This window comes from Ictidomys tridecemlineatus, chromosome 12 (assembly GCF_052094955.1).
Source record: "Ictidomys tridecemlineatus isolate mIctTri1 chromosome 12, mIctTri1.hap1, whole genome shotgun sequence".
NCBI lineage: Eukaryota > Metazoa > Chordata > Mammalia > Rodentia > Sciuridae > Ictidomys > Ictidomys tridecemlineatus.
The window spans coordinates 113,340,006-113,366,815 of NC_135488.1; the positions used below are offsets into that span (position 1 = coordinate 113,340,006).

The following is a 26,810-nucleotide window of genomic DNA, read 5'->3' on the forward strand; positions in this document are numbered from 1 at the left end:
TCCTAAAGCTGCAGGTAGCTAAAAACTTATAATTAAACAGGAAGATTGTTCTTACACTTCTTTAAATTAGTTTCTCAGATTTATAATTGAGTTATTCTCCATAAAACAAACTATATGAGACACTTGGACCTAGTATTTTAAAAATTTCTTATGTTCTTGCAACTTTTTTCTTCTTCAAGTAAAGATCATCTTTTGTTAATAAATATATTAGTTTTTGCTAACAACAGGATAAAGTTAGTTTCTCATTTAATTTGACCCACAGATCTTAGACCAGTGTACTTACAAAGTGATTTAGTATTATAAAATAAGCATTCAAGCTTTTATTCAACTGAGATTCAGTTGCTAGCAGGTCAGTTAATGTAATTCAGAGTTTTCCAGGTGAAGTATACTTTTTAAAAATATGTAGAGTAAAAATTCAGGTTTAGAATTTACTATATGAGCAGGTAAGTAATAGTTTTAAGATTAGATTGAGCATCCCTAATCTGAAAATCTAAAACTTTTTAAATACCAACATGACCCACAAGGGGGAAATTCTACACCTGACCATATTCGATGAGAGTTCTAGCCGATACTCAGGCACATTAAAAATATTCAGGCCATATGTATAAAAAGCATATGACATTTTAAATGAATTTGGTGTTTAGACTTGGGTCCCATCTCCAAGATATTTCATTATATATATTAAATATTCCAAAATTTGAAATCCAACACTTCTCTGCTCCCATGGATTTCAGATAAGGAATGCTTAACTGTGTTCTATTTGCTGATGATGGATTTGTTTGGTTTGACTCTTTAGTTTGTATTTGTATTTGGTGTTGTAATAATGAGAAAATGTATTACAAATTAATTTGCCAGCCTGGCACCATGGCACATGCCGGGCACCGTGGCAGTAGCTTTCCCATCTACTTGGGAGACTCGGGCAGAAGAATCTCAAGTTCAAGGAAAGCCTGGGCAACGGAGCAAGACCTTGTCTGAAAGCAAAAAACAGAAGAGACTGGGGCTGTAGCTTAGTGGTAGAGTGCCCCAGGTTCAATTCTGAGTGCTGCAAACAAAACAACAAAAACCTGCATTGTTTCCCATTTCCTGGTTTCTTATCTGTACAGCAGATACATAGAAATATTTCTTATGTTTTTTTTTTTACTGTTTTATTGGCTCAACTTTAAAACCTGTATTTTGTTTAGTGTTCTATTACATGAATAATTTATTAACTTAAGTTCAGTAATACATAAAGTAAAATCACCAGAAAATGCCAATTCTGTTATGGGTAAACTTGGGGAAGTTTTATAACTTCTGAGCTTCAGTTTCAATGCTCTGGGTGTAACAACAGTATCTACTAGATATGTTGTGAGGATTAAAATGTTTATGTAAAGTAAGGCTTTGCTCAGTACCTGGTTTCTGTTATTAATCATAAGTGCTATATTAACCCATTTAATTTAATTGCAGTTTCTGATACATATACTGTAAAGCACAAGATACATAATTGATGGTCATTTTGAATGCTAGGTGTTATTACGGTCTCTTAATGTGAATTCATAGTAACATCTTAAATGAAAAAGGTTTTTAAAATAAAAGTGCAGCAATTAAATTAAAATCATAGTGCTATGAAGATGGTGATTAGTAATTTGGAAATAATAAATTTGTTATCTAAATCATCCTTAGAAAAGTCACTGATACATTCTGAATTGCTGAGTTCCTGTGCTGGGTTTCGTAGGTGTGCCAGACATAACTGATTTTGTTGCTCCCTCTTGCCAGGCTGTCTTCAGATGTCACACAGCAGTCTTCATTTGCTGCCTACTGGTTGCTCCTTTTTAGCACCTTCTTTTCATCAGTATTTTAATATTAGTGTTTCCTAAAATTTGGTTCTTGGTTCTTTTTTATTGGCTTGTAATCAATCCTTTGGCGATTTTGTTTGTCTTCTGCATGCTGGGGGCAGAGCTCAGGCCTTGAGCTTACTAGGAAATGCTCTCCCAGTAAGCTACATCCCCAGACCACACTTTTCATGACATTATCCATTTTGTAGCTTTAAATACTACCCATATGCTGACAAATTCACAAATTTATGGAATTTTTAGCTAAAGGATAATTTGTACTGAATTTAACAATTTGAAAGCTGTGTCTGGCTCATCTACATACACAGTTTGATAATAAAGACTTGGGTGATAAGTTTTTTTTTTCTTCTAGAGCTTTTTTTTTTTTTTTTTTAAGGAGCTGAGATTTTTTTATTCTAGATACTAGTTTTCCAGCAATCAGTCTGATGGTGGTCACTCATCTCATAGAGGTCCTTTTAATCCTTGCTGCTGTCTAACTGGAAATCCAGTAGATCCATGTGACTTTTAGTTCTTGGCATTTTTTATTTTGATCCTTGAATGTTTTCTGATGGATGGTTGTGTTTTGTTTTAGTGGGGCCATGACTTCTAAATATTCTCATCACTTCAGTACAGTTGGAAGTTTGGAAAGGGCAAATAATATTAATTTTCTTTTTGCTTTGAAATTTTGAAGGCTTTTCCTGAGGTATTTTTATTCTTTTAAGGTTTTCTTTATCTCACGTTTTTAGCATCACATTTTAAGCAATTACAGTTGAAATCCTATACACAGAAACCACTTATTTCCTAGGGTTTATGTGATACTGCATAGCAAAGGAAGGGCGCTGGCTACAAGGCTTCCAAGCAAGGCCTGCTGAACCGAATCTGCCCAGGGTGGATCTCACTGTTAGCTGTATATATTGAAAACTGTGCTGTGGGACTGCAAATTGGTGCAGCCAATATGGAAAGCAATATAGAGATTTCTTGGAAAATTGGGAATGGAACCACCATTTGACCCAGTTATCCCTCTCCTCGGTCTATACCCAAAGGATTTAAAAACAGAATACTACAGGGACACAGCCACATTAGTTTTATTTATAGCAGCACAACTCACAATAGCTAAACTGTGGAACCAACCTAGATGCCCTTCAATAGATGAATGGATTAATAAAATTGTGGCATATATACACAATGCAATATTACTCAGCAATAAAAGAGAATAAAATCATGGCATTTGCAGGTAATGGATGGAGTTAGAGAAGATAATGCTAATTGAAGTTAGCCAATCCCAAAAAACCAAATGCCAAATATTTTCTTTGATATAAGGAGGCTGATTCATAGTGGGATAGGGAGCGGGAGCATGGGAGGAATAGACAAACTCTAGATAGGGCAGAGGGGTTGGAGGAGAATGGAATGGGCATGGGGTTAAAGAATATATCACAGGAATTTTGGCACATTAATTGAACATAAATTTTCTCTAATTTTTTTCTACATTCAAATAAATTCAGATAATGCTTTCCATCTTTAAATAAAATATTTTAATTAAAAAAATGAAAACTGAAGAGTTTGCTTCTTTAAAAGTCTAAGTAGAATAAATGTGAATTGTAAAAATTAATAAACAAAATGTCTCAAGTAAAAATTAAATTTATAGTCGGGTTTGGTAGTACACGTCTGTAATCCCAGCAGCTCAGAGGCTGAGGCAGGAGGATTGTGGGTTCAAAGCCAGCCTCAGCAAAGGCTAAGCAACTCAATGAGACCCTGTCTCTAAATAAAATACAAAATAGGGCTGGGGATGTGTCTCAGTGGTCGAGTGCCTCTGAATTCAATTCCTGGTAGCTGCCCACTCCCAAATTTATAATTGTATGTGCCATCGCCTGTATTATTATCCTAATACTTAAAGTGAATACTACATACATAATACACAATTGAAATAGTGTTTGATCTTTAAAAAATGGTTTAGAAAACAAAATGAGCAGTTAACTCTAATATTCCAGCTGATGAAACAAGTTCTCTGACTCTACATCAGTGGGGATATTATGGGAAAATATTAACTGTTGAGATGTGGGAGAAAGAAGAATTCAGTCGCTTATTAATGTCAAGCTGAAGTGTTGTTTCAAAGAAAGTTTTTCTTTGTCTTCATTATATGCAAGAGAAGATTTTATTTATAATAGTTACTTACTTTTATTATTTTAATATTGTTCATAGTTCATTTCTAGAAAGTCTTCGAGGAATATTTATACTTGCAATAGAAGATTTTTGCCTTGTTAATTTAAGTTTTTCTTCCTGTGGAGGTTAATAGAGGGTGTACCTTTCTTTGATTTGAAATTGTAATACAGAATATAAATTTGGATACATTTATAATATAAATAACTGAAATTTTACATTTAAACTTACTAAAATAGTATAATTATACCAGTAAAGATATGTTGAGTTGGGTGTGGTGATGTACACCTGTAATCCCAGTGACTCAGGAGGCTGAAACAGAAGGATCACAAGTTCAAGGCCAGCAATCCGCAATTTAGCTAGGCCCTAAGTAACTCAATAAGACCCTGTCTTAAAATTTAAAAAATTGCTGAGAATGTAACCTAATGGTAAAGCACCTCTGGGTTCAGTCCCCAGTAGACACCCCCCCCCCCCCCCGAACTCCTACCCTCACACCACACACATACCAGGTTGATATTTTGACACTTAAAAATAGCCCAGTGTGCTCAATGCTGGAATCCTCCAAAGGTCTTGTCCTGGGGAGGTGGGAATTGTCTAGCACCAGGAGGGAGAGTGGGTCTCAAAGTGTGAATTTAATAATCCTGATTTGACTGGAAATTGGATATTTATTTTAAGTGTGTTTTTTTTTCATTTCAGGAAAATCAAGATTATTCTGTGTGTCTGCATAAAATATCAATAGGATATAAATGATTTTATTATGATTAAAAATGATAATAGTTTTAGCACTTTTTTCTTTGTTAATACATTATATTTTCATAAAGTATTGGCATTTTTTAGTGAATGAAAATTAAAAATATGAAATGTAATGTAGTAATAAACATAGTATGTAGAACTCTTCTAGAATTAGTAAATTAAAATCTCAAATTACCTTTCTGAATTTTACAGGTAGCAGTCCCCACATTTCTTCCTATCCTGGTCCCCCAAAGTTTTGTTTTCTTTGCTATTTTGTCTCCTGCAATCCTCCAGCTTTCTCCTTTACCCCACTAAGCTCCCATTATTTCTTTGAAAATTGAGCTTAGGGATGTGAGTTGAATAGAGTAGACCTCTAAGATTTAGGTCTCATTCTGCCTGTTTCCTTGGTGTATGACTTTGGGCATATTAGTCACTTAATTTTTCTGAGCCTTAGTTTCTTTTATCTCTAAAAACGAGGATTTTTTTCCTCCTGCCCATTTCAGAGTTATTTGGGGATAAGATAACGTATGAAGTAGTGTTTTAGAAATAACATTACCTCCTTAAGCACATCCACTGGGTAACTTGGGCCTTTTACTCTTTCACCTTTTTCATGCTCACCAAGTTACATGTATGTGCATTTTCCTATTTTGATGATTTAATGCATGCTCAATGTAAAATGTCTAGAAAAACAAAATAGAAATTTAGATAGCATATCATCCTTTTATTTTTAGCAGAAATTAATTTTGAGACTAAGCTCCCCAAAGTAAAGATACTATCTTACTATTTTTGGATTTTCTGTTCTTAGTGTATAGTAGGCCTCAAATTAATGTTTTTTAAATGAGTGAAAACTTGATGCAATTGTTCTTCTTTTTCTTTCAATTACAATCCCTTCAAACCCCTTACTTATCAAAGTAATTGGGCATCAAGCCCAAGGCCTTGTGCATGATGGCAAGTGCCCTGCCACTATGCTACTCCCCAACCCCTTAATCTTGGATATTCTCTGGCAGAGGCTAGAAAAACAGCTTACGGTTGGATATGGAGCTTTTGGGCAGTATATCTAAGTGGGTTGCCATTTATTTGTTGAGGACAATAAAATTCAAAGATTTTTTTTTCAATGCTTGGAAATTATAAAAACTGTCCTTTTACTCTTTTTATTTATTTTTTTAACAGGATGGCTTAAATTCCTTGGTCCTTGATTTGGATTTTCCTGCTTTGAGGAAAAATAAGAATATAGATAATTTCTTAAATAGATGTAAGTGTTTATTACATATCTGTATTTTTGATGGGATTTGTGTTTCATTAATATTTTAGCCCATAAATTTATTAACTTAGTTAACCTGGGAACTCATTAACTTATTAAATTTTTTTCTTAGTTTACCATTTATTCTATTTAAAAATAAGTACTCTTTGTTTTCAGAACAAAACTGTAGAACTAAATTGCAATATGTAATAAGTTCAAAATTTTGTATGTGTTAAGACTATATAGTAGGACATGTTCCAAGAGAAGTTTTAAGATAAATTTCCAACTCTAAGAAGATTTTGATTTAAATTACACAAAAGGCTCAATAAGCTTTTTGTTTCTATAAATTTGGATATTTTGGTCTAATTAAGGAAAAATAATATAATGACATTTATTACCATATATGTAGTAACCCTTGATATTTGCCAATATTGATGTTGTGGTGAAGAAGTAAGTGAACTTGAATTCTTAGAATAAGAAATTCTCAATGATTGATACATACTTGATATCACTATAGTAAACTCTTTAATTTGGAATTGTTAGATACTGGGGTATTTCCCTAATTAAATTAATCTGGTCTCTAGTTACAGTTTTTGTAGTATGATCACTACATTTTAATGAAATAGGCTATCATAATTCAACAGAAAGATTTGAAAATTAGAAATTAATTTTGGCATTAAAAATATTTGTTTAATGAATTGAGATACATTTAAATATATGGAAAATTCTATAAAGAAATTTTAATAACTGAAAATAATCATCTTTATAGGGCAAAGTGGTATCTACTGGAATGTTGATAGTAAATATTATATTTACATTCAATGAGGAACTAGAATATTCCTATTTTCATCACTGGAGTGTCTAAGATTAGCCTTGCTAAGTAATCATGAGGCAATTTTCTGCCAGGATTTATAATGTGCACCAGGAGTGGTGGGGTTATCACTGTGTCAGCTGAATCAAACTTGCCAATCAACAGAGTTAGAAACAGAATAGCTTTTAGCTATTGCTTTTTGGCATTTGATAGTGCTCATATGTATGTTTACAAACCATAGAGAGTTTTGGTTCTTTGATATACAGATGGATAATGTACATCTTAGTTTTTTTTTTTTTTTAAACAGAAGTTTGTAAACACCAAACAAGTTTAGCCAAAAACTAAGTCCAGCTTCTTGAAATAAAATTTGTTTACAAATATGGTGATTATTTTAAAATACTGCTAATGAATATGATGTTTGATATTATAAATATGGTGATTCTTTTTATTGTAGATGAGAAAATTGTGAAAAAAATCAGAGGTCTACAGATGAAAGCAGAAGATTATGATGTTGTAAAAGTTATTGGAAGAGGAGCATTTGGGGAAGTCCAGTTGGTAAGAAAGTATTTGTTTTGTTCTCATTATTTTTTTTTTGACATATGGGTTTGTGAAACATTATCAGTAGTAGTTGAATAGTTCTAATTTCTATGTCCCAGCATGATGGGAGTAAATTTTATGACTTGGGTCAAGTCACTCTGTATCTCTGAGAACCTCAGTAACCTCATCTGTAACAGGAGCCAGTTGTTGGCTCTCTTCTAGCTCTGAAAAACTGTGATTTAGAATAACGTCAGCATGGCTTCACATATGAACTGCCTAACAGTTAATATTCTACCAGATCAACTGTGTTTTTATTAAGAATCTTGAAATTAACAACATTTCTGTTTAATGAATTGAGGTTTATTTAAATATACAAAAAATCCAACAAAGAAATTTTAATAACTCAAAGTATTATAAATGTTGAAAATAAATACAACATTATGGTATTAAATGAGGAACTATAATAATATTCCTATTTCTATCATGTAAGCATCTGAGACTAATTTTTGTCCTTACAGTTAAGTTATAGTCAAATTCTGTTCCTTGAATACAAGTGTTTTACTCCTGTTGATGGAACACTGAGAAGAGAATGATTGTAAATCAGCATGGGTTTCTAGAAGAACAGGTTATGATAGACTAACCTTTTTCTTTTTCCTCTGTTTCATTGCTAGGCTCATTGGACTTAGTTTAGGGTACTTCCATAAATATGAAGAAATCTGACCTAACTTGATGGTGTTGCAGAGAAGTGTCAACTGAATGCCTGAGAAGGCAGCATTATAACTCATTTAATAGTTATATTTTTAGGAGGCTGATGAAAGCATGGATGGATGGTACTTTGGACAGAGATTCTTAAGGGGTTTCAGGGTGTTAATGATTTTGGGAGGCTATGATTGCATATTGAATGATTTTGCAAAACCAAAGTGTATTGTGAATGATTTTAGATGATGAGCCCAAATCCAGAAGAAATGAAATCTAACCAGAATAAATGTACTTGGATCTGAAGAACATTAGGAATTCATTATTTAACAATATTGAATTAGTTATAGAATAATTTTTCCTGAATATAAGCTATGCAAGAGTCACTAGTGATGAGGTTGCCCCAGATAGTTTTTAAACAAATTTGGGCTGCGCTGGGGTTGTGGCTCAGTGGTAAAGTGCTTGCCTAGCATGCATGAGGTACTGGGTTTGATTCTTGGCACTACATACAAATAAATAAAATAAAGGTCCATTAACAACTAAAAAAAAATATTAAAAAAAAATTTGGGCTGCTTTAATATAATATCTAAGAGATTTTCTTTGACGTGATTATATTATTTCCAGAAAAGTTAATTCATTCTAGCTTCTTTGTTTTTGTTTTTTCTTGCTTACTAAAAACTATTTTTGTGTGTCCAGGAATTAAACCCCAGGGGCACTTAACAACCCTGAGCCACATCTCCAGCCTTTTTTTTCTATTTCATTTAGAAACAGGGTCTTGCTGAGTTGCTTAGAGTGTCACTAGGTTGCTGAGGCTGGCTTTGAACTCGAGATCCTCTTGTATCAGCCTCCTGAGCTGCTGGGATTACAGGCATGTGCCACTGCACCTTGCTTTTAAAAACTTTTTAAAGAGCAGTTTTAGGTTCACAACAGTACTGTTTGGGTCTCATAATTTCCATTTCACATTGTACATGCTAGTGAATATAACTTATTTTTGAGTGTTGACTTTGTGTCTTGTTATTTTGCTTAATTTAGTCTAACAGGTCTTTTTGGTGAAATCTTCTAGATTTTCTATGCGTAAGGGCATACAAAGATATTTAGATAGACTTTCATTCATTTATTTCTTCCTTCCTTCCTTTCTTTTTTTTCTGATTGCTCTGATTATAACTTTGTTGAATAAAAGTGGCTCAAGTAGACTTCTTTGCCTTGTCTCTGGATTTAGAGGAAAAGCTTTAGATTTTCTTTCATGTGTGTGATGTTTGCTGTTGATATTTCACACATGAAATTTATTATATTAAGATAGTTTTTTTCTAATCTGGTTTGTTGAGTGTTCTTTTTAATAATGAAAGGATGATGAATATTGTTAAATGCTTTGTTATGTTTATTTTTTTAATTGTAGATGAACACAATACCTTTATTTTATTTATTTATACATGGTACTGAGGATTGAACCCAAGTTCTCCAACGTGCTAGGCGAGCACTCTACCGCTGAGCCACAACCCCAGCCCCAGTTAAATCCTTTTTCTGCCTCAGGATAATGTGTTTCTTCCCTGTGTTCTATTAATATTGTATGTTAACATCAATTGCTTTTCACTTATTTAGTTATCTTTGCATTCCAGGAATAAATCCCATTTGGGAGTGGTATATCTTTTAATATACTATTGAGTTACATTAGCTAATAATCTGTTGAGAATTTTGGGTCAGTTTCCATAAGGAGTATTGGTTTGGAATTTTCTTTTCATCTTGTGTCTTTATAATTGATATCGGAGTAAGATGAGTTAGAAAATGTTCCTTTTCAGGGCTGGGGATGTGGCTCAAGTGGTAGTGCGCTCACCTAGCATGCGTGCGGCCCGGGTTCGATCCTCAGCACCACATACAAACAAAGATGTTGTGTCCGCAGAGAACTAAGAAAAAATAAATAAATGTTAAAATTCTCTCTCTCTCTGTCCCCCCCCTCTCTCTCTCTCAAAAAAAAAAAAATGTTCCTTTTCAGTTTTTTTTTTTTTGGAAAAGTTTGAGAACAGAGAACACTCAGAAATGAAAGTGGAGACATTACTGCTGATTCTAAGAGCAACAAATTGGGTAACCTAAATAAAATAGACAAGTTCCTAGACACAAAACCCTCCAAGACTAAATCACAAAAGAATAGAAAATTGAAATAGATCTTTATAAATTAGGGGGATTGAGTCAATAATTTTCCCAACAAAGAAGACTAATGACTTAATTGGAGACTTCTACCAAACTGTCAATCTATTTGTGTCTTTGGATCTAAAGAGAGTCTCTTGTAGACAGAATATAGGTAGATCAAACATACGTGTTTATATGGTCAGAGTGGAGATTTCTTGTTTAGCAGGGTTCTTTTTTGCCTACCCTGGCTCCCCTATACTTGGTATAGATTGTTCTGGAAACCTAGCTACCAAGGGGCTGGGGACTACATATAGGTACCTACTACTGTGCCGAGAGCTGAAATTTATCCAAACTAATCATCACTTATAGTTCAAGCCTTCCCCTTCATGATGCAAGCCAGATTCTTTGTTTTTGTATCAGTAAAGTATTCTTTCTCTTCTCAGCTTCTTTCAAGAATATTTATATTTGCATTTTATAGTTTGAAAATGATTTGCCTAAATATAGTGTTGTTGTTGCTGCTGTTCACGTATCCTGCTTGGATATTTGAGCTTTCTGTATCTGTGATTTTGTGTGCAAATCACAGATAATTACTTTGGAAAATTTCCAGTCATTATTGTTTCAAATATTTCTTCTGTTGTTTTTCCTCTTTATCTTCTTATATTCCCATTATGCATATATTATATCTTTTGCAGTTGTCCTATAAATGCCTGTGTTCTGATTTTTTTTTTTTTCAGTCTTCCCTGTTTTCTTTCAGTTTTAGAGGTATATATTGAGGTATCCTAAAACTCAAGCAGTTACTCATCTATATCAAAATCTTCTAATAAACCCATCAAAGGCATTCTTTATTATTTATTTTTCATACTTAATTTTTTTCCTGTCTTGCATTTTAATTAATTAATTAATTTTAATTAGGTATATATGATAGCAGAGTGCATCAAAATTGTACACAATTGCAGCACAGCTTTTCATTTCTCTGGTTCTACACAATATAGTGTTGCACCATATGAGCAGTCATGCATTTACCTAGGGTAATGATGTCCATGTCATTCCACCATCTTTCCTGCCCCCATGCCCCTTTCCCATCCTTCCTTTCCCATCCTTCCCTCCCCTTTGCCCCATCAAAGTTCTTCCATTTTTCCCATGTCCCCCCCCCCTCCCCCCATTATGGATCAGCATCCACTTAAGAGAGAACATTTGGCCTTTGGTTTTGCGAATTGGCTTACTTCACTTAGCTTGATATTCTCCAACTCCATCCATTTACCTGAAAATGCCATAATTTTATTCTCTTTTAATGCTGTGTAATATTCCATTGTGTTTATATACCGCAGTTTCTTTATCCATTCATCTATTGAAGGGCATCTAGGTTGCTTCCACAGTTTACCTATTGTGAATTGAGCTGCTATAAACATTGATGTGGCTGCATTACTATAGGATGCTGATTTTAAGTCCTTTGGGTATAGACCAAGGAGTGGTATAGCTGGGTCCAATGGTGGTTCAATTCCAAGTTTTTTGAGGAATCTCCATACTGTTTTCCAGATTGGTTGCACCAATTTGCAGTCCCACCAGCAAAGTATGAGTGTGACTTTTCCCTCATATCCCCGCCAACATTTATTGTTTCTGTATTCTTGATAACTGCCATTCTGACTGGTGTGAGATGAAATCTTAGAGTGGTTTTGATTTTCATTTCTCTGATTACTACAGATATTGAACATTTTTTCGTATATTTATTGATTGGATATATCTTCTGAGAAGTGTCTTTTCAGTTCCTTAGCCCATTTATTGATGGAATTTTTAAAAAAGTGTTCTATGACATGTGTGTGGCAAATTTTCCTCCCAAAATGTGGGCTCTCTCTTCACCTTACTTATTATTGTCTTTTGCTAAGAAGAAGCTTTTTAGTTTCAGTCCATCCTATTTATTAATTCTTGATTTTATTTCTGTGCTTTAGGAGTCTTGTTAAGGAAGTCAGGGCCTAATCTGACATGATGAAGATTTGGGCCTACTTTTTTCTCTGTTAGGCTCAGGGTCTCTGGTCTAATTTCTAGGTCCTTGATTCACTTTGAGTTGAGTTTTGTACATTATGAGATACAGGGGTCCATTTTAACTTTGCTGCATATGGATTTCCAGTTCTCCCTGCATCATTTTTTGAAGAGGCTGTCTTTTCTTCAAATATGTTTTTGGCACCTTTTATTCATGTGGTTTTATCTCTGTTTCTTCTATTCTGTACCATTGGTCTACATGTCTATTTTGGCCTTTATTTATTTTAAAATATTTTTGATCTCTAGGATGTCATTTTAGTTTCTTAGAATTTGTCTCTTTGCTTGCATTAGCCCTCTATTCTTGAATGATGCCTACTTTATCCTTTAGAACCCCTACCGTATTAATCAGTTCTTTTAAATTCATATACTAATTCAATCATTTCTGCCATGTCTGATTCTGATGCTTGCTATCTCTTCAAACTGTTTTTGCCTTTTGATATGTCTTGAAGTTTTTTCTTGATAGCTGGACATGATACACAGGGTAAAAAGAACTGTTGTAAATAGACCCTTAGATAAGTTGTGTACAGTGTGGAGGGAGGGGAAGCATCTCTAGTCCTGTGATCAGATCCAGTCTGTTATAGTGAACCTTTCTCTGAACTGATAAACTCAGAAGTGTTTCTCATCACCCTACCCCCTTTTTAGGTGGGAGAGAATGATTAGAGTGGGTAGGGTCATGTATTTCCTTTTCCCAAGGCTCTGGTTAAATACTTTTTTCCTGAGAGCAGACCTTGTTAAAAGAGCAGAGGATTCTGGCATATTTCCTTCTTTACTTTTTCTGCTGGAAGCATAAGGAGATTTTTCTCCAATATTTAGTATGAGAACCCAGTTGACTCCCTGAGGTAAAACTCACAAAACTATATGGGCTCCCTATGACTGGGTCCCCTCTAGTTTTTAATTCTCAGATTTGACAACATTTAGCTTCCGGCAATTTTTCAGTTACAGTTCAGATTTCCTCCTCCTCCTCAGGTTGTTTCTGCAGAATCTCTGATTCTGTTAGTCATGACTCCTCTTCAGTCCTGGGAGCAGTGCCATATCACTCTTTCAGATGCAAAAAGAGATGCTGATTATCAATCTGTTGAACTTTTTAATTGTTATGATGGAGTGGTGGTGACTTCCAAGCTACGTGTGTAACCAGAGGCTTTTTAAAAAAATTATATTTTATTGCTTCTTTTTTAAAGTTATACATGACAGTTGAGTATTTTGATGTATTTATATAATCATGAAATATATCTTATTCTAATTATGATCCCAGTCTTGTAGATGTACATGATGCTGAGATTTACTGTGGTATATTCATATATGTACATAGGAAGGTTATGTTTTCCACCATGCGGCCAGCGAAATGGTTTCACTAATGAGGTTCTTGGCATAAAAGTTAGCTAGCGAGATCGAAATAAAACACACAGACTCAGTTACCTTATTCTATGACCAGGTCCGAGATGGCTCCCCTCTCTGGTTCTCACCTCTAACCGCAGGTAGGGCAGCAAGGATTACTCAGGGCTAGCAGGAGAGAGAGCGAGCCAGCACGCCAGGGAGTAGCCTTTTATTGGGGAACAAGAAATTCAGGGGAGAATTCCATCCAGTGAAAGTTGGGGGGGGCCGCACTCCAAGGTCAGGGTCAGTGATTGGGTCCCCGGGGTCAGTGGTCAGTCACACCCCCACACTGACGAGTTCTCTCATCAGGAGAGGGCCGGGAAAGTTCCGACACAGCCAGAGCGCCTCAGGCCCAAACCAGGAGTCGCCCAGTCACGTGTGAGAATGGCTCTCCACAATGTCTGATTCATTTCTCTGTCTTTCCAATTTCTATTGTCCTTTCTTCTCTAAATTCCCTTTGTCTAATCCACTGAACTTCTATCCCCGCCTCTCCTATTGTGAGTTACCATCCACATCTCAGAGAAAACATTTGACCTTTGGATTTGGGGGATTGCTTATTTCATTTAGCATGATACATCATGCTAAATGAAATAAGCCAATCATTCTCTCCCACCTAAATCTCCAGATCCATCCATTTACTGGCATATGTCATAAAGTCATTCTTCTTTATGGCTGAATAATATTCTATCACGTATATATACCACAATTTCTATTGATGGGCATGTAGGTTTTGGAACCAGAAGCCTTAAAGGGCATATTCTTAAGAATGTACTCAAGGGATGGAGTACTTAGGAGACTTGAAACTATACCATGTGAAGTATGGCTAAAAAAATTGAGAGTTAGTTTAGTGTAGACTTAAGGAAAGGAGTACGTTGGAAAGTGATATTTTATTATTATTTATTTGGTTTTGTTTTTGTGTGTTGGTTGATTTTCAGTGGAAATGCAGAAACCTCAGATTTTGGATATTCTAGTGGGACAACATGACAGTGGAGATATGAAAGATTCTATGAGATAGGGAAAATATAAAGTAAATGAACCTAGGCCCTCCCATTTTCTTTTTCTTTTCCTTTTCTTTCTTTCTTTTTTTTTTTTTTTTTTTGACTATTGAACCTAGGGGCACTTTACTACTGAGGTATATCCATAGATAGTCCTTTTTATTTTTTATTGTGAGATAGGGTCTCACTAAGTTCCTGAGGATCTTGCCAAGTTTCCCAGGCTAGCCCTCAACTTATGATCCTCCTGTCTCAGCCTCCCAAGTTGCTGGGATTATAGGCTGTAGCTCTGCCTTTTCTAACTCAAAGATAATGGTGACCATAAGCATAAATCTCTCTGAGCTCTAGTCAATAGAATAGAGAAAATAATACCTATTTTATGAGGGTCATTAAGTGGATTTATAAAATAAGCCTGGTTATATTCCCGTAGTGTTAACTTTAGTTATTGATGCCTATTTGATATATAAAATCATGCTACATATATTTTACAAAAATACATTGTTTTTGCATACTTAAGATTCATTGTAGTATCTAGAGATACAATAATTTTGGAGTTGAATTTTGAAAGGAAATGTGACAGACCTTTTCATGTTTAAAGTCATTGTATTTACTCTCCTGTATTAATTTGGTCATTATAATTCAATATGTCAAAGACAAGGAAAATATATAGATATAGAAAGCTTTTATGTTTGTTTTTGTTAATTTTCCATCTCAGAATTTGTTTTGTCCACAAAAAAAGTGCAGAAACAAAATTATGTTTTTAAAAATAAAAAATATTTTTACATTCCATTAATCTGATGACCCGACCGACCCAATAGCCTGTGGCATGTCTGTTTGGGCTCTACTTCTTGGCCCTATTACCTTAGTTAGAAACTTTTTGAAAGAAGGATAAGATTGTAAAGGAAAAATCCAAATTCTTAAGCCATCCATAGCCTTTTGAAGTTTATTTTTATATAGTAGATAAATTAGCATGGTGGACACGTAGGGAATGCTCCACATAGGGTACATCTTTATGTTTTTCCAATTATTTGAAGGCAGTTTCATGATAATTAGTGCAAATTTGTCTTTCCATGTGAAATGCTTTTTTTCCAGTCAAGTTAAAAGTAAATTTCCACAGAGGATTCAGTAATCAATTTTTACAAATAAAATTCTGACTGTTAAAGTTACTTTGGTTCAGCACCAGTAAGCCATAATCTATAAATCATTGATTCTAGAGTCAAACTATATATAATTGAAATCTCCTTCCACCACTAATTAGTATGATTTTAGCCAAGTTACTTAATCTCTCTGTCCTTTCCTTCTTATCTATTAAATGAAGGTAACAGTAGCATTTATATCTTGTAGGATTTCTTTCAGAATTGGATGTGACATTTCATATATAAAGCCTGTGGAACAGTCTGAGGATCATAGTAGTGTTCAGTAAATGTTAGCATTTAATTGTCAGACATTTAATGGTTCATTTGTTCCATCTACTCATGAAATATTCAGTGTCCATGTGTCCTAGGAGCTGTGCATGTTTCTAAGCATACAACCTTTTTCAAAGTGGAGATTCTAGGAGGAGGTGAAGATTAAGCAAGTAAAATTGTTTCATACTGTGGTAAATACTATGAAAGGAAAGATCTGGATGCTATGAGAAAGAACAATGGAAGGATGTCCCTAATTGAGATTGAGGACGTAGTGAAGGTCTCACTGTGAGAAAGTGACATCTGAGTTAAGACAGAAAGGAGTTAGCTACTTGAAGACATGAGGTTGAGGTGGGAGTTGAAACTCAAGAACAGCATGTGAAATTGTAAGCCAGGGAAGTGCCAAATCATTTAACTTCTTTGGTGGTAAATTTTCTCATCTGAAAAGGCATTTTTTTTTTTTTAACAGATTGAAAAGTTCTATAATTCCAAGATGGCAAAATTTGCCTAACTTACTTTCTCCCTCACCTAGAAAGAAGGTGTAAATTTATTTTTTAATAAAAAAATCTATCAAATGAATCATTTTTATATGATATTATTTTTGCTCTTTGATCCTATTCTGTTTGGATCTTTTCCACATCTCATTTTTACGGAAAAAAATAGAATTCAGTATATTATTCTGATTAAGAGTGAACTGTATAGTTAGACTTCTTGATTAACTATCAGCATTAGGCAACTATTTAGTCCCCGTGACTCAGTTTCCTCATTTTTAAGATAAAGATACTAATATGAATATAGTTCATGGGTTGTTATGACCATTAGTGAGTTAAATATGGAAAAAAAATCTAAAATAGTATTTGACACAATGAAAATACATATTATAAGCTTGTTGAGTTTAATTAAACACTAAAAGTAGTAATCCAACTTGTTGGTTTAAATAAACTCTTTTTTTTGTAGTTAAGATAATAATGATAAATTTTTAATAGACATTTTTGATTAAAATACTCTGGTTCTGTGGAAAGGAGCCAGAGTCAACTACTTATGTTTCTTGTTTCCATTCCATGATATATTGATTTGCTGTCATCAAAGCTGCACTTTTCTCATCTTGAAGTGGCATTAGTAATAGAATTTACTTTATAACATTTTTTTGTGAGGACTAAATTAGGTCATACATATGTGGTTCTTAGTATAGACCTAGTGCCGTGTGGTGACTGACAGCTCAGGAAATACTAGCTTTTAATACTGATGTCAGTTTCTTTGTCATGGTTTTAGCTGGGTTTTAAATAGTCAGAAGTCTTATTCTAACTTTCAGATGTATACCTATGTATTAGTGTACATCTAGGGCTGCCATAACACTACTTCAGGCTGCAAGGCTAAAACAACAGGGATTTGTTTTCTCACAAACTCTAGAAGCTGAAGGCCAAGATTAAAGTCTTGTCAGTTTTCAGTAACCAGCCTGTTGGTATTTATCCTTTTACTGCTTTGATGACTAGAAGCAATTGGAGGCTGTCTCAAAATTAGTGTCAAATTATTTTATCCTAGTTATTTTCATTCTAAGAAAGTAAAAAATCTTTCCCTGTGGAGTTAGAAAAATCAGATCAGTGCTAATTCTCCTCTAAAGTTAATAATTTTTATGTATTGTTCATAGTTGAATAATGAGAGAGTAAGTCAATATTATATTTTTTAAATAAACCTATAGACCCATTGCTGAGATGTCTATTGTTTATTAGTTTGATGCATAGTTTGCTAACTTTTCCATTTCTAAGGATATGTGTAATATATGTGTTTGTTAAGTATATCTATATTAAAGAATCATATACATGGTTATGGTTTTTTTTAGTTGTAGTTGTACATTTATTTATTTATTTATATGTCGTGCTGAGGATTGAAGCCAGTGCCTGGCACATGGGTAGATGAGTGCAACCCCAGCCCTGTAAGTTATTGTTTTTACGTCCACAATAAATGGTAGCATATGTTTTTGTAGTAGTTTCAACATTGGGGGCAATTTGTATACAGTTACCAATTTTCACAAGTCTTTCTAGATAAAAATTATTATCATTACCATGATGCCCATTTTGCAAAAGGGGTAATTCAGTTCTACAGATAGCATAAATAATCTTCAGAAGTTCATGTAATTACTGAATGGCAGAGTTGAGATTTGAATTTAGGCAGAGGATTCCAGTGCATAGTCTCTTTGTATGTGGTCACGACCGTCTTTTTCTCTTTTCTTGAAGCATCACTTTTCCCTATTTTACCTATTCTGACTTGTCAGTTTCCTTTCTGGTTTATTCTTCAGCTTACCTTAAAATATTGTAGTTCTCAGTGGCCATTCTTACTTCTTTTATTTGCATACTCTTTCATGGTGGGCTTATGTATTCCTATGACTTTAAATACAATATATAGGCTGCATTTATAACTATTACTCAGAACTTTCTACTTCACTCTTGAGTTCATACTCACAGTGACTTATTTGACATCCTTATTAAGATGTGTCATAGATGCTTAAAACATGAAATTAAAGTGCTCGATCTCCTCTGTTCTTCCTCCTATTCCTTTTCTTACTCCCTAACTTAGTAAATGGCTGCAGCATCAAACTAGTTGCTGAAGCCAAACAAGCAAGCAAACAGAAGCCAGAGGGGAATCAGAATTGATTTCTTTCCTTTATCTCTTAATATGTAATTTTTTTAGTAAGTCCTGTTTTTGCCTTATTCAGTGTCTCCACTTTTGTTTTATTTTTTTCAGCATTCAGGGCTTCCCTCATTATGCTGGGCATTTTTGTGTTTGCCATGTTTTTCACTTTTGCTAAATAAAAAAATTCCATCATTGTTACTGTTGATCTCAAGCTGTGACCATATAGTTAAAAAATATCTAGGACTCTGCCTAGGTTTGTTGACATCTGTTTTTAAACGTGACTCTGCATAGTATGATAATGAATAGCTACTATATCTGACTGTTTGTTCATGTATCTATCCATCTATGTTGAATAGAGGAGAAGGAGTTGGAGAATAAAGAGGAATCTAAAGAGATGCTGAGGGAGATTATAATAGAATAACTCAGAGACATCCTCAGAGGAAGATCAATGGAAACGAGCTTTCCTAAAGTAACAGCACTTATTGTGGTACTTTATAACATTACTGCTAATGAATTTTAAAGGTATGGTGTAGACATTTGGCATGAATAAGAAGAGTATTGCCTCTTAATGTTTTCTCCATAAATTAGAGTTGTAAGAAAGACCACAAGCTGGTGGTTCCCACATTTTGTATTTTGAGCTGATAACTGTCCTCTCCAAGCAATTTAAGTGAAATTCAGGTCTGATGAATCATACCATCTAGCCAAAACATTCTTTTCATATTCAAAGTTTTATAGATATCATATGGATATAGACAATGATTTACTGAATGGAAAGTTCAATATTGGACAGTTGAATCAGACTATAGCACTGTACAAACCTCTAGGCAGTCTACAGTGAATGCTTTCTGTTCCTGAAGGAACTTGTGAGGCAAATATCACATATCTCGTATGTTAGACAATGGTGAGGGCTGAGCAAGTACTGAGTGGAGAGTATTTTCACATCACCAAAAGTGAAATGATGAACATTTTTCTTATATTCAGAACTCATCTTTTGACTGTTATGACTAACTTTTTGTTTATTTGAATGAAACGGCTGTTTCCTTCTAGGTTTTTTGTTAAGTTATCTTACATGTAAATGATGCTATTTTAAATTTTTAAATTTTAACTTTTCTACCAGTTTACCTTCTGTTCACAGCCATTCATTATAGCAAGATTCTTCGTGCCATTTTTGTCATCCACAAATAATAATATTGTATAAATTGACTTGTGTTTTATGATTTGCTTTTTGTAAAATTTGATTTGTTAGAATAAGTGAAAGTTTGAAGAATGGTGTAAATATATATATAGAAGAGGGATTACCTCAACATTCATTTATTGTTAGTAATAAATTTTTAGTAATATTGTTAACATTTATCTTCACTTTTTAATAACATCATTGGAATATTCATTTGCTTTGAGATAATCTAATTCAATAAAAAGCAATTAAAAATCTCATCTAGGGCTGGGGCTGTAGCTCAGTGACACCACTTGCCTAGCATGCGTAAGGCACTGGGTTTGATCCTTAGTGCCACATAAAAATAAATAAGACATTCTTCTCATCCACAACTACAATTTTTTTTTTTTTTAAATCTAATCTATCTGCTGTGGCAGAGATTTCTAGTTTAAAGACTAGGATCTTCCCTAATCTACTCCCCTACTGGGTTTTCATATTGCTTTCCATTGCATTTATTTTCATTTTATTTTATTCTATAAATTTGATGACCCTACAAATCAAGGGAACCGCTATTCCAGCCTACTAATTTAATATAGAAGATGACTGTAATCTGTTATATTGTTTTCACTTAGTTGGCCCTTTGAATTTAGGCCTCTTTTCACATGAAGTTATAGTGTATCAAAATACTTCTAGTTTCAAAATATCTAAAAATGAGAAATGATAGCACTTTAATGTATTATAATAACCTTTGTAATTACATCCAGTAACCCTTGTAATTAAAATTTAATTAAGCACTTTTCATTTTGGAGTATATTTTCTTTATATCATAATTGATATTTTATCTTTTTGTTCTTTCAAGTACTGACATGGGAAGATTAAAATTTTTAACTGAAAATGGGATGTCTCTCTCTCTCTTCCTCCCTCCCTCCCTCCCTCTCACTTATGTTAGTGTTTGCTTCATGAATTGTCAAGGTTATTTATTAAAGATGTACACATTTAGAATTGTTAGGCCTTCCTGATGAATTACCTATTTTGTCCAAATTACCCTCCTTGTTTCTTTATTACTTATATTTCAAAGCCAACTTATTCTTGCTGTTTTCATGGTATATTTTCTTCCATCCTTTTATTTTTTGGTCTTTCTAGTTTTAAAGTTAAACTGTATAAACTTGGAGCCAGGTGTGGTGATCCTGAAATCCTAGCTGTAGGGAGACTGAAGCTGGAAGACAACAAGTTGGGGGCACAGCCTGGACACCTTAACTGAGTGAGACCCTGTCCCAATATAAAAATGTGAAGAGAAGAGATGGGAAGTAGCTTAGTAGAACAGCACTTGCCTAGCATATCGAAGGTGCTGGGTTCAATCTCTAATAATATGAAAGGGGGAAAAATTTAGGACTTTTTTTTTAAATGTTGATAATTTCTGTTTTTTAATTGTATTGTTTACTCCATTCATTTATGCACATATTTTAGACTGTTTAAAATTGTCTTGAGCCCCCCAAGTCTGCTTATTTCCATTTATTTATTTTGTCTTTGTTCTTCAGATTGCTTTGTGCTCAAGTTCACTGACATCCAGTCTGCTTGATGGTTATGCCCTTCTGGTGAATATTTCATTTCAGTTATTGTAGTTTTCATGTAGAAAATTTCAAGTTGTTTTTTTAATAGTCCTTTATTTCTTTAACAAATTTTTCTTTATTTCTTTGAGCATTTTCTTTTTTTTTTTTTTTTTTGAAGAGTATTGGTTTTCATCCTAATATTCATTTACTTGCTGATTACCCTTAACTTGTGCAGGCTTAGTTTTATACTTTATAAAAGTAGATGTGTAGAAAGATGATGGTATTTACCAAGTTCTTTTAACTCAGTAGGACTGAGCCTCCAAATTGTATCTTTTTAAATTTTTTTTTAATATTTATGTTTTAGTTGTAGTTGGACACAAAGGTACTGTACCTTTATTTTTTTAATTTATTTTTTAACGTGATGCTGAGGATCAAACCCAGGGCCTTACACGTGCTAGGCTAGTGTTCTACTGCTGAGCCACAACCACAGCCTCCCCCAAATTGTATCTTTTTGATCTTCAGAAGTTTACAATTAGCCTTTTTAGGTAGTGCTAGAGTAGGCCCTACCTTAGAGCATTGTTCTTTCTTTAGCTGTGTCACCTAGATGCCCAGGTAATTACCAGGGTTTCTTCAATTTTGTTTGACTGGAAATCCAGTGTTTTTCCAGTGTTGCTTAACTTGCAGTATTTCTATTCTGCTGTCAACCCCATAGCAGTTGGGGTATCCTCTGGGATACTTTGTCTCTCTAGGTAGCTGATCCTTTCTAGGGATCTGATCTCCCTCTTTTACAGCTCTTAACTTTATTTTCTCCCCGGCATAATCCAGATTCCTCATTTGTTCTGAACTCTCTGCTTACTTGACTCAGCAGGATTGCTGTGCTTTGCTGTTCGCTGGTTGGGATATTTCAAGTAGTTTCTGGGACATTATAGGGTGGTTGACTTGTCGATATTCTCTTCTCTTAGGGACCAAAGTCTGTGCTGTTTATTTTACAAAGCCTGGAAACTGTTGTTTCATATTTCATGTTTGATGGTTGTTTACAAAGAAAGAGCTCACTAGTACCAGTCATTCCATCACAGCTAGAAATGCATGACTCTGGGTGATAAATGATGGTGTATATTGTGCCTTGCTAGGATTATCTGTGTTTTCCATTAGTGATTTGTTATTTCCAAGTAACAAAATTTCTTATCTTTTCTTAGAGGGAAAACTTTATCTATTAAACATAATTTAACTATTATCTATTAAACTGGATTTATTAAACAATGATTCTCTAAAATTTTATTCATTTTATGTAGCATTTGATCTGTAAGTAAAATGGTTCTTCCTTGTCTCTAGGGAAGAGAAGTGTTCCATTCATTTTTATCAATAATGTTGATTCTAGATATGAATAGTGTTTGACAAGCAGTAAATAGAAACATTATTTATTGAATCTTTATTTAAACTGGAAATTTAGTCTTACCTGTCACATCAAGTTACTAATTAATTCACCAAATATTTAGTGAGTGTCTTTTATTGCTGATGCTGACACAGAACTTGGCACTGAGGAGATATTGAAGAACAAAACATTATGAAATAATTCCTGCCCTTGGTGAGTTGACATTGTCATATGGTAGATAGGGAATAAGTACAAAGAAACAAATTATAATTTTGGATATACTAGAGAGAAAACAAATGGAGTTCTGAAGTAGAGAACACTGAGCTCTTACTTTGGGTTTTGTGGTTAGAAAACCATTTGAGGAGTTCTGTTTCAACAAGATGATTAAGGAGCTAGTATACTTGGGGGAGAGGTGGAGGCCAGGACTGACGGGTTTTCTAATGCTTTCTATAGTACATGTAAAGATCCTGAGAGAAAGTTTGTTATATTACAGGAGTTGGAAGAAGGTGTATGAAATAGCAACAAGATGAAAATAGCAAGATGTAAATTGGGAAGTTGGGCATAAGTAGATCATTTAGGACCCTGAAGACTATGGTCAGAGGCTTAATTTCTTCCTAGCTTCTCCCCCCCCCAAAAAAAAGTAGGGTGATCAAAAACTGGCATACTTCTGAGGGAAAAGGAGCAAAAGTGAATGGAATACTGTGTTGGCAGATGTAATCTGGCCGTGTTTGGGGGAAATCATCCTTAACATGGGCTTACATATGTAGAAATAGCATATAGATTCTTAATGCTTCATTCTTCGTGCCATCAGGCAAGTTAACTTCTCTGTGCCTTATATTTGTCACTTGAAACAGGGGAATATTACCTCATTGGGTCTATTAAGATGAAATAAGAAAATACATGTTTCAGAATATATAGTGAGCTGGTCATGGTGTCACATATGCTTGTAATTAATTCTACCTACTTGAGGATGAGGCAAGAGGATTGCAAGTTCAGGGTCAGCCTGGGCATTTAGTAAGTCCCTATCAGAAAATAAAATTTTAAAAAGGAAGGGTATGTACTTCATTGTTAGAGTGCTTGTCTAGCATGTGTGAATCCCTGAATTCAACCCCGAATTCAATCTTCAGAACTGCCCGAAAAAGAAAAACCATGGTGCCTGCCACCTACTAAGTACTCAGTAAATTCCTTCTTTCAGAAAATATTTATTAAAAGGTTGTTATGTGCCAGGCATTAACTAGGCATGGGGGATTAAACAGTGAAAAAATATAAAAGCCCTTGCTTTCATTGGGTTAAATTCTATTGCTGTGAGATAGGTGCAAATTATTATTATTATTTTAAGAAAAGGATGTAAGATGATTAATAAGTGCAAGGGAGCAAAAGCAAGGGAGAATGAAATAGGAAGCAGTGCTGGCAGCAGAGGGAAACAGCAAGTTGAAAGTTTCAGAAGCTCCATCAGATCATGTGTTTCTGAGAGGGCAGCATTTGAATGGGGATTTGAGGGAAGTAAGGAACTGAGTGTGACTAGAGGATGGTTGCAGGCAGAAGGAATAGCACATGGAAAGATGACAGGGAAAGCCTCTTAGGGGGTTTTAAGCAGAGGAGGGTTCAGAAGAGGTTTATGTTTCAGAGGGATCATTAGGTTGTAGGTTTGAGTGACAGCAGGGAACCTAGCTGAGACTTGCTGATAAGTGAAATAAAAGATGTTGGGCCAGGGTTGTAGCAATGGAAGTCATTAGTAGATTCCGAAACTAGTGGATGGTTGGATTTTGAAACAATTTGAGGTAGAATTGAAATGATTGACTGATAGAATTTTTTAGTCCAAACTAAAAGATGGAAGCTGCTATTTATCAAAATTGGGGGGTTGGGAGGTATTATGGGAGGAATACATTCAAAGGTGAAGTTTGAGATTTTCAGTTTTGGATGTCCTGTTAGACACTGAGTTATAACTGGTAGCAATTATTTATCATTAATTTCCCAATAAAGGTTAACTATTATAATCTTTATTAAGTATTTGTTGACTCTGTAATAGATAATTTGCTCTCTACTACAGTGGCAAGGAAGTTTGGGGAATTAAAAGAGCAGTCCAAAGTAGAGACCATTCTTGCCCTTGTGGAACTTAAAGTTTAATAGGGAAGATAGAAATTGATCTAATAACCATATTTTAACCTTTTAAATAGGGTACCTAGAAAGAAATAAGGATGGATTAATAAAATCACAGCTATTCTTAGATATCTAAATCTATTAGATTCACTTAAGTTCTGATAGTGAAGGATGTACACATGGAAGTTTCAAATAAAAATAAATGTTTTCCCCAGTGACTTATCTTGAATGTTTTTATTTAACAATATCTTATTCTTGAAATTGGCTGATTGCTGGGTACAGTGGCTCATGCCTATAATCCCAGAGGCTTGAGAGGCTGAGACAGGAGGATCACAAGTTCAAAGCCAGCCTCAGTAATGGCAAGGCGCTAAGCAACTCAGTGAGACCCTGTCTCTAAATAAAATACAGAAAAAAATAGGGCTGGAGATGTGGTTCAGTGCTTAAGTGCCCCTAAGTTCAATCCCGGTAACCCTCCCTCCCCCACCAAAAATTGACTGATTAACACAAGAGAATTAAAGTTCATGAATTTAGCTTTATTTAGAAGAAATGAGATACTGGTATATTGAACTCAATGTTGAAAATTATCTGTTTCATGAAATATTTAGGCTGTTGTAAATTTTCTCCTTTATGCTGAATATGCTTTTACTTTTTAATAGTTAAGGATCCAAAAAAAAAAGAAAAAGTTAAGGATCAATTTATTTTGCAGCAGAAGTCACTAACAGTAGGATTATAGTATAATCTATTTACTCTCCTCATAAAATTATTTATAATTTTTATGATTAAAAATTCCACAGGTTCGTCATAAGGCATCACAGAAGGTTTATGCTATGAAGCTTCTTAGTAAGTTTGAAATGATAAAAAGATCAGATTCTGCTTTCTTCTGGGAAGAAAGAGATATTATGGCCTTTGCCAATAGTCCCTGGGTGGTTCAGGTAAGCATACTAACTTTTTACAGTTTATTTTATTTTTTTAAATGCTATTATTCATAAGAGTTCATGTGCTGAAAGTCCTTGGTCTCACTTACATAGTAATAATTCAGTTGTTTTCTGTGAGTCAAAATGCTTGTTTAATGTTCCTGAACAGTATCTGTATAGACACATGTAATAATCACTTAAAATTGATGAAGTATTACTTGCAACTTTTTCCTTTTTAACTCTCTTCTGTAAAAAATTTAGCTTGATCATCAACATGTCATTACTCCTGCCTACCTTTTCTTGTGGTTTAATCATAGAAATATAGTAAATTCATTGAATCATTTGGAAGGATATATACATATTAATATCATTTAGAAATTGTTATTACATTAATTAGCCTATCTCAGGAAAAAAATTACTTAAACAATTGGAAATTCTCCTACAGTCCTTTGTATATTGCCTATAATTTAAGACAGTATTAGCACTCCTGATTCTGCATCTTATTTCAACGTGGGTTCAGAAATTTTTGGTTCTGTTTTGCACCAGTTTTACTTCTCTTAAAGATTTTGTAATACATATCTAAATCCACACACATTTTTGAACAAGTGCCATGAGTAAGATTAGGTACATGCCACTGCATGTTCAGAAAATTTAAATGATCTTGGGAGTTTGATACCTTGCTTGTGGAAGGCACTGTGGAGGTTTAAAAAAAAAATTGCCATATTAGTGACTTTGTCTTTTTATTTTTATTTTTTTATGGTACTGGGGATTAAGCCCAGGGATGCTGAGCTATATCTCCAGTCCTTTCTATATTTTATTTTGAGACAAGGTCTTACTAAGTTGCGTAGGGCCTCACTAAGTTGCTGAGGCTTGGCTTTGAACCTGTGGTCCTCCTACTTCAGCCTTCTGAGTTCCTGGGATTTCAGGTGTGTGCCGCCTCACCTGGCTTGTGACTATGGCATTTGAAACCTCATTACTCTTGTTTTTTTGTTTTTAATATTTAGTCTTAATCTACCCCTCCTCTTTATTTTGTTGATTATATGTAGCCAGTTATTAGAAATTCTAGTATGTGCAGCTAAAACTAAAAATTTTGTTTCAAATTATGTATCACAATAATTTACTTGACTAAAGAATGAGTATAAAATATTATTTGTTCCATGTTTAGCTTTAAATTGCTTT

General features: G+C 34.2%; 1 protein-coding gene across 1 annotated transcript in view; it reads left to right on the forward strand.

Moving 5' to 3' along the window:
* The window catches only part of Rock2 (Rho associated coiled-coil containing protein kinase 2), a 135,026-nt gene that overhangs the window by 43,830 nt on the left and 64,386 nt on the right, over positions 1 to 26,810 (forward strand). The window contains exons 2-4 of the mRNA XM_005327366.5: positions 5,868 to 5,949; positions 7,203 to 7,303; positions 25,512 to 25,649. Coding sequence (XP_005327423.2) covers positions 5,868 to 5,949; positions 7,203 to 7,303; positions 25,512 to 25,649 — 321 coding nt within the window. The remainder of the gene's footprint in view (positions 1 to 5,867; positions 5,950 to 7,202; positions 7,304 to 25,511; positions 25,650 to 26,810) is intronic.